Below are 8,201 nucleotides of genomic sequence, written 5' to 3' on the forward strand. Positions count from 1 at the left end.
GTGGGTGTTCTCAGGGTTCTCCCGTTTCCTCCCACTTTCTTCATTCCACCATTTTCATTCATCTCTCATCATCACCATCTCCTTTAGCCAGTAGCGTACGCAGGATTTATTTTCGGGAGGGGGGCTGAAATCAGTTGTGAAGAATATAGTACATACAGTAGCTAAATGAACTTTTGTCAAATAACATGACACAGTAGGTTGGAATAAATCGCTGGAGAGATGACACACATTCTTGGTGCGCAGGGACATACACAAAAATGTTTTCGGGCTCTTATTTTATTTTATTTTATTTATTTATTTTTTTTAAAAAATTAGCATAATTTTAGGGGCAATTAGTATAATATTACATTTCCTACTTTAGTCGAAGCTTGGATGAATCCCACTGAAAATATTTTTACCTGTTGATGTGCAACTTTTTTTTTTTTTAATTTAGGAAAGAAACCAAGTAGCCTTAACAATAAAATCTTTAGTATATTCGGCATATTTGCTACATCCATTCAGAACGAGAACATCAATGTCTCACAAAAAAGTAACTTTGTAAAGTGATAATTCCATTTAACATTTATCTACCAAAAACAACTGTGCACTTAAAAGTTAAATTATTTTACTACAATACCGAGCTTAATCTAAAACAAAAGTTTTTTTTATTTAAACAAAATCCTCTTTCCAATAGTATAATTTATTTCTATATCTATAGTAGTGTATATAACGAAGGCAATTGGTCAAAGTATCGTAATAGATATTGTAAGCTCTTGTAGGAAGAGGACTCTAGAAAACAATAACATTTTATATAAAATACTCGTAATTTATACACAGGTTTTATAAAGCGAGTTGCAAACGTCTTGCGTTCCCAGATCCAGCAAAATGGTCGATGACATGATCATTTGTGATTTCTAAAGCCAAGTCTCTATGAATAGAGAGTAACGCAATTCCATTCAATCTATTTTAACTTGTTGTGCTCCTCAAATACGTTTTAATTATATTTAATTTTAGAAAAGCTTCGTTCAACTGAAGCTGTAGAAACAGGAACTACAACAAGTATTTTAATAGTATGCTTATATTTGGGAAAATATTTTCATCGCATTCGTCTAATGCGGCCAGAACACTTCCAAGTTTTTCTTTTGATTTCCACTTTTGTCTCCATAAAACCCACTCTCCCAAAAGTACTTCATCGTAAGAGTCAGTCAAGTCGTCTCTATAGAATTCAAATGCTTGTCGAACTTTATCAAATGGCGCATCACAGTTAGTTGGTATGAGATACAGAAGAGATGACACAGTATCCTGGTGAGCTAAGAACCTTTCATCTAGAGAAGAAATCATGTCGTCTAAGCATGGTATAAAAAGTGTCACTCTATAATATATATGTTTCCGGGTCTTTACAAGGTGGATTGGCTCGATTCTTTTGGAGACCAACTGTTCTTGGAATTGTTATTTCAACATTTATATGCGCTGCAAGTTCCAGAGAATCTTTGAACAGTTTGTGAAACTCAGAATCAGCATTTTGTGGCAAATCATGTATAACTTCTTTTGTCATTTTTACTTTTTCTAATGCACTACATAAATCGATGCCTTTCGTTTGAAGGTATTTTGAAAGATTGTAGGCCAGTCCCAACAATTTTGATGTGACAATCAGAGCTGGAATGAAGGACGGTGTTCCAATGCTATTTAAAATTAATAATGCTTTCTTCGAATGTTCACCAGATAGTTGGTTAACGCACTCAAGAACTAAAACAATTGGTATAAGCATTTCTTTAAAAAGTAATACAGCATCATGCCTATTACACCATCTAGTTTCACAAAGTGTTTTCATTCTTGTATTATCACAGACTGGTTTCAATTCTTTAATTTTTTGTTTTAAAATGGAGGTACGCTTTGCACTGGCTCGAAAAAATGAACACGTCTCTGATAGTACGCCCATAGCATTTTGAACAGCCTGAACTTTAAACGTATCAGATATACACAAATTTAAGCAATGACTCACACAATGAGTGTATATTGCTTTTGGGAAGGATTTCTTTAAAATAGCTTGGACACCTCTGAATTCGCCTCTCATGGTAGATGCTCCATCATAGCCTTGACCTCTCATATAGGTTAAATCAATCCCGTGTTCTATGAGTTTTTCTTGCAATGTTCTCGCTAAACCTTGACCCGTGACATCGTAAACAGGCACAAAAGAAAGGAAGTCCTCTTTTATAGCAAAGGGTTTGGATTCAGTAATATATCTGAGGCACAATGAAAATTGTTCAACTTGAGAAATGTCTGTTGTTTCGTCAGCTAACACTGTGTAAAAAGGGCTCTGACACATTCCTTCTATAATCTTCTTTTGAATAAGGCTCCCAAAAGACTCGGCACTGTTCTCGAGTTGTTCTCTGAGTAGTAGATCACCTCCGTTAACCCGATATTTTAAAATGCTTCGGAAATTTCCATCGTTATTGACAGGTGTGCATCGGAATGTCCTCGTTTAGGAATGTTTTGCATGCCACATAGTCTCACTGTCTCTGTCTCCACTATCCCATTCAACCTCAGCCGATTATCTTCAATAACTTTCTTCCTTTTTACATCTAGTACTTGGTCGATTGATACTTTCTTCTTTTCTGCGAAGTCCAAAAAAGTCCTTTCAGTGAGAACTGCATCTTTATGATACTGCAGAGATTGATGATTTCTAAATGATTCTAAAGCTTTTTTTCAAATTGTTAAAGGGCTTGGATATGAAGAGGCCAGCTTTTTGATGAGAACCCTTGCTAACGTTTCCTTTATCTAAAAAAAAATACACAACTTTTACAATACAATCCACTTTTTATCTTCGAGTAGGCAAGCCACTTATACTCGTCCATCCATTTTCTTTGAAAATGACGCTTGAAACCCCTAGAATCTTCAGTCGGAAACTGGTAACTCAAAGGTAGTGTCCAAGGATACTTCAATTTGTCCAATTTTTCAATATTGTTGAGTTCAACGTTAATGAAATTTGATATATCATTTACTGAAGAATGAAAGTGTTCTCTGATTCCGATAGAAATTGAACAAGGCCCGTCATAATTGAGTGTATCACCAACCCTAGTAACTTCTGATCTTGCGGAGAAGCTACATTCATCGTGAGTGAAGTCCATTGTGGAAGTCCCAGAATCATCACCAGCGAAGTCTGAACTTGTAGAAGTGACAAGTTCATCATACGTAAAGTCAGATCTTGGAGAAATGACTGGTTCATCACACGCAAAGTCTGATCTTGAAGAAGTGCCAGCTTCATCTCCAGCGAAGTTTGATCTTGAAGAAGAGCCAGCTTCATCTACAGCGAAGTCTGATCTTGAAGAAGTGCCAGCTTCATCTCCAGCGAAGTCTGATCTTGAAGAAGGGCCAGCTTCATCTACAGCGAAGTCTGATCTTGAAGAAGGGCCAGCTTCATCTACAGCGAAGTCTGATCTTGAAGAAGTGCCAGCTTCATCTACAGCGAAGTCTGATCTTAAAGAAGGGCCAGCTTCATCTCCAGCGAAGTCTGATCTTGAAGAAGGGCCAGCTTCATCTACAGCGAAGTCTGATTTTGAAGAAGTGCCAGCTTCATCTCCAGCGAAGTTTGATCTTGAAGAAGTGCCAGCTTCATCTCCAGCGAAGTTTGATCTTGAAGAAGTGCCAGCTTCATCTACAGCGAAGTCTGATCTTGAAGAAGGGCCAGCTTCATCTCCAGCGAAGTCTGATCTTGATGAAGTGCCAGCTTCATCTCCAGCGAAGTCTGTTCTTAAAGAAGGGCCAGCTTCATCTCCAGCGAAGTCTGATCTTGAAGAAGGGCCAGCTTTATCTACAGCGAAGTCTGATCTTGAAGAAGTGCCAGCTTCATCTCCAGCGAAGTCTGATCTTGAAGAAGTGCCAGCTTCATCTCCAGCGAAGTCTGATCTTGAAGAAGGGCCAGTTTCATCTACAGTGAAGTCTGATCTTGAAGAAGGGCCAGCTTCATCTCCAGCGAAGTCTGATCTTGAAGAAGTGCCAGCTTAGTCTCCAGTATTTCCCTTCTTGCGTGGAGTAAAATAAGTCAGGATTGTTCTCTTCATCTGAAAAATAAAAAATAAAATATAAGATAGACACATGAAGAAGTATCTCGAGACACTGATATCAAAAATAAAATTTGATTCTAATAACGTACCTATAACATATTTATCGGTTGGAAAAATCCATGGACGCCGCCATATAAGGGCAAGGCAATCTAAACGGGTCATTCTCTATTTTTTACAAAATAGACTAATTCGTTAACAACTGAAATAGTATTTCACTAAGTATTTTTTCAGAATTTTAAAACTGCTTTACTTCGACCATGTAAAACCATTATACCCTAACACTTAACATAACTGTTATAATAACTAAATAGGGATATAACTAGGGCTACGCACAGGAAATAGTGTCACCAGTTCGCTTACCTACGCATTAAAAATTGACATAAAAACTAAATTATTCTGCACACAGTATACGGCATTTTGAATATCCTTCTTATGCTTCAAAAGCTAAACCCCCACTTAATCGATGGCTACCGCGCTCATTTTTGGTACGCGTGGTCCTGGGTTTGGTTCCCGATGAGGATACTTTGGGTGCAATAGTTTGGAGTCCGCTTTGTACTATAGTACCCGTTCTTAATAGCCCAGCTGCTGACACAGGACGTAAATCTTTCAACAAACAGTTAAAAGCTAAAACTTAAATAAAAGACTTCTGACCAGATTAATACACTTTTATTACAAAAACTAAAATAAAAAGTGTATTACTCTGGTCAGAAGTCTTTTATTTAAGTTTTCTGATAATTTCCAGAGTCATAATGAATAGAGTTAAAAGCTAAAACCTAATTGCATAGTGGACACAGTTAACTATCACTATCTCGATCAGAATCTTTCTGTTTGATTGAATTAACGTCCTATGTCAACAACGGGGCTATATAGTACGACACCGACAATTTAAATTTGGGCTCCAAACCACTGCTTTCCAAGAGTGTCCCCATCAGGAATGAAACCATGCACAACGTGCACCAAAGATGTGCGTGCCAGCCACTACGCTAAGGGGAGACAGGAAAATCTTTTTGAAAGTCTTGAAAAGGAAAGGAGACTAATGTTCTCTCTAAACAACACCTTAAAACTGAAAATAACGTTGTCTACAAAATTAATTCATCAATTTACTTTTTTGCAACACCCTTTCATTTATTTACCCAACCAAGGAGTAGTGAAATGCTAGTTGCATACGCGAAAGAGGCCGTTCAAGTTTATATAGGTATAAAGTTAAATGTTGTTTAAAAATAAAATATACAGATGTACTGTAATGACATATAATTACACGGTAGGAAAATACATGTATAAGGAATTAATAAGACTGTAAATAATGTATCATTGTTGCGCCTGAAGCTAGAAAAATATATGTACAAAGTAAAAAATTTTTTTATTGGGCTCACTTCTGTACTTGCATGAGTAGAAACTCCAGAAATCCTTAAGAACAGCTCCCCCTTTGTATTCTATGTATGAGAGCTTCATAAAGTGAATTCGTGTTTTTCGAACTATTCTAATTATTAAGAACAAAAATAACCTGAACAATTCACTTTTTAAAGCTTGTCTACAAAAGTGCTAGGCGCGACATTAGTTGAGGGAACTGTTCTTCAGGATTATCGAAACACCTACTGGTTTATGAAAATTTCGAAAGCTTTTTTGAACCACGTTTGTGTGGCCCGTATGGTGTTCGTTGATTCAATTGATGCAATTTATGGGCACTCCGGCATCTACGGCCTTAAGACCGTCACGATTGAGGGATGACGTCCCTCGGCGATCACACAATCCGAGGAAGGGGAAGGAAGAAAGAAATGGGTGGGGAAGGAAGCTTCCTGGGACCTATATGTGAGATACCATCCCGGCATTTGCCTGGGGGGAGTGAGGAAAACGCAGGAGAACTCAGGATGGCTGACCTGAAAAAGCTGTTACACCTTTCTGACTGAGTGATCACACCGGGAATCGAACCCGGGACCGCTCGCACTAAAGGCGAGAGCGTTGGCGACTACGCCTCGCGGGGCCCCACTACAGTGTTCGTGCAAATATAACTACTCTTGCAAGCAGCTGTGTTCGAAGCACTGAGCCGAATTTCCTCCAGAAGATGGGTTCTATGAAAAAAAAAAAATGAATAATAACAACTTCACTGATTTTTAGTACATTCTTAAATATTTGCAGAACCTATTATGATCTTTAACCAGGGACGTAGCCAGGATTTGGTTTCGGGGAAGTCCGTTGGCTAGAAGTTCATTTCGAGGAGGTCCTTCCCCGGAAAAAATTGGAAGGAAAACGCAACTTTAGGCCTTATTTTAACAACTTCCATAAATTTCGGAGATGGGTACAGACCCCCTGGGCCTTCCTTGGCTACGCCCCTGTCTTTAACTCGTAATTGATTGTGTACCCGTAATTCAGATTCAGAAAAGATACTCGAATAAAAAAGTTGGATGATAAATTAGTTGGATAGTGTAAAGCGTTTTCTCAAATTCTATCCATATTTGCTGGATGAAGCTGGCTTGTATATTTCCATCGTTGGTGGGCTGTCAAAACGGGAAGGAAGACATGGACCACGTATAAGAACCACCTAACAATACAGGTAAACATATAAGAGATGTAAATGTTTCGTGAACACAACATGGCAATTTACACAGCCCACTGCAGAGAAAATGTGTATTCTGCGGGCACTCATCATCATTCATAATTTAATGTAACTACACTTTTATTGAACTTACCTGTAACTCTCTTTCTTTTCTGGTTTCTTTTGCAAAGAAGATTTTTCTTAGGCTGATTCCCCACGAGAATTCTTCAATCATAAAACACAGATTTTAGAACTCTCCCTGACGTTTCCCTCTCGTACTTACATCTGGAACGTTCTAGATAATAGAAGCAGATAAGCAAAAGATTGCAACAAAAGAAGAATCGACCAATGAGAAGGCGAGCTTTCATCAAATGAAGAGATAATTATAGCTTACGATCATTCGCGCGAAACGGGGAGACAATGTCGTCTTCTTCAAGGGAAGGAGCAAGGGGGATGAATTTCCCGTAACCAAATTCCGCAATTCAAGATCATTATCCGATACACCTCGTGTGCCGAACAGCCTTCGGGCACTGTCCTCTTTTCCGAAGCCACCATCTAGAATGAGACGAATATTTAAAGCTATACTATCGTTATCATATGCAGCTGTTTATTTTCCTTTGATAAACACAAAACAATTTTCGCCCCTCAGTTTTTTTTAATGGAATAAACATTTTACTTGCACAGAAAAAACACAACTTTCCGTAGTCAAGAAAGAATAAGATACAGTAGCTATTCCATTAATGTCATTGCTTCAGAATAACTACCTTTCAACTAGATCATTTAATAATAATAATAATAATAATAATAATAATAATAATAATAATAATAATAATAATAATAATAATAATAATAATAATAATAATAATAATAATAATAATAATAATAATAATTTTGCTGTGTTGTAACATTGTAGCTTAAGGTAGTATGGAGTACGGTAAGATAACCAAACCATGACAAAATATTCAAATGATTTTAATGAAGTTAGTTAACAACTTCATCACCGGGAAAGTGGAAATAGCCAACGCATGGCCGTATATCTCTATCTCACGTTGGCTATTTTAGAATATACGAACTATTTATTGGAGGGTTCAAGTCCCCCTGGGAGCTAAAAGCGAATAAAAACCCGAGTAGTAGCTGGGTTGTCACTTTTAGCTGTAGACCTCGGTGCTAGCAAGTGACAAGGGACGTAAAACTGGAAACAAAGCAAACAAGGTATTGTAGTGACATCAATTAACTCGGAAGTAGCATATAGTTATGGGTTCTCCAACTATGACACGAGATCACATCACAGTGTAGACCATGAGCGTCCGCAATAGATTTCTAAGGGGGGAGGATTTTCCATGGGGGAAGCCCCTGTAAAGTATGCAATCTTCTCCCGAAATCCCTGAAAATGTAAGGAAATCGTATAGATCAGGAAGGGGCAAATGTTCCTCTCCTTCCTCCATCTCTATGCGCCCCTGGTGCAGACCATTTCTCAAAGTACTATTTCGCTTTGAAACAGACACACCTTTTATAGAACAATGTAAGTTCAATAAAACTTATTTACCTGCTAGCTTCTCCGCCGGGGCAGGATAATTCAACTTTTCTCCGCGAATATATCAATGAAACTCGAATGTAACTTATAC

At 37.8% G+C, this 8,201-nt stretch overlaps 1 protein-coding gene across 1 annotated transcript; it reads right to left on the reverse strand.

Annotated features, from left to right (window-relative positions):
* Nucleotides 1–1,351: 1,351 nt before the first annotated feature.
* On the reverse strand, nt 1,352–2,305 carry LOC145660971 (52 kDa repressor of the inhibitor of the protein kinase-like). Its single transcript, XM_081726421.1, has one exon. It carries the CDS (start codon nt 2,303–2,305, stop codon nt 1,352–1,354), a length of 954 nt encoding a protein of 317 aa, XP_081582547.1.
* Nucleotides 2,306–8,201: the final 5,896 nt, after the last annotated feature.

The sequence above is a fragment of the Thermobia domestica genome, chromosome 9 (genome assembly GCF_964235325.1).
Source record: "Thermobia domestica chromosome 9, izTheDome1.hap1.1, whole genome shotgun sequence".
Lineage (NCBI taxonomy): Eukaryota > Metazoa > Arthropoda > Insecta > Zygentoma > Lepismatidae > Thermobia > Thermobia domestica.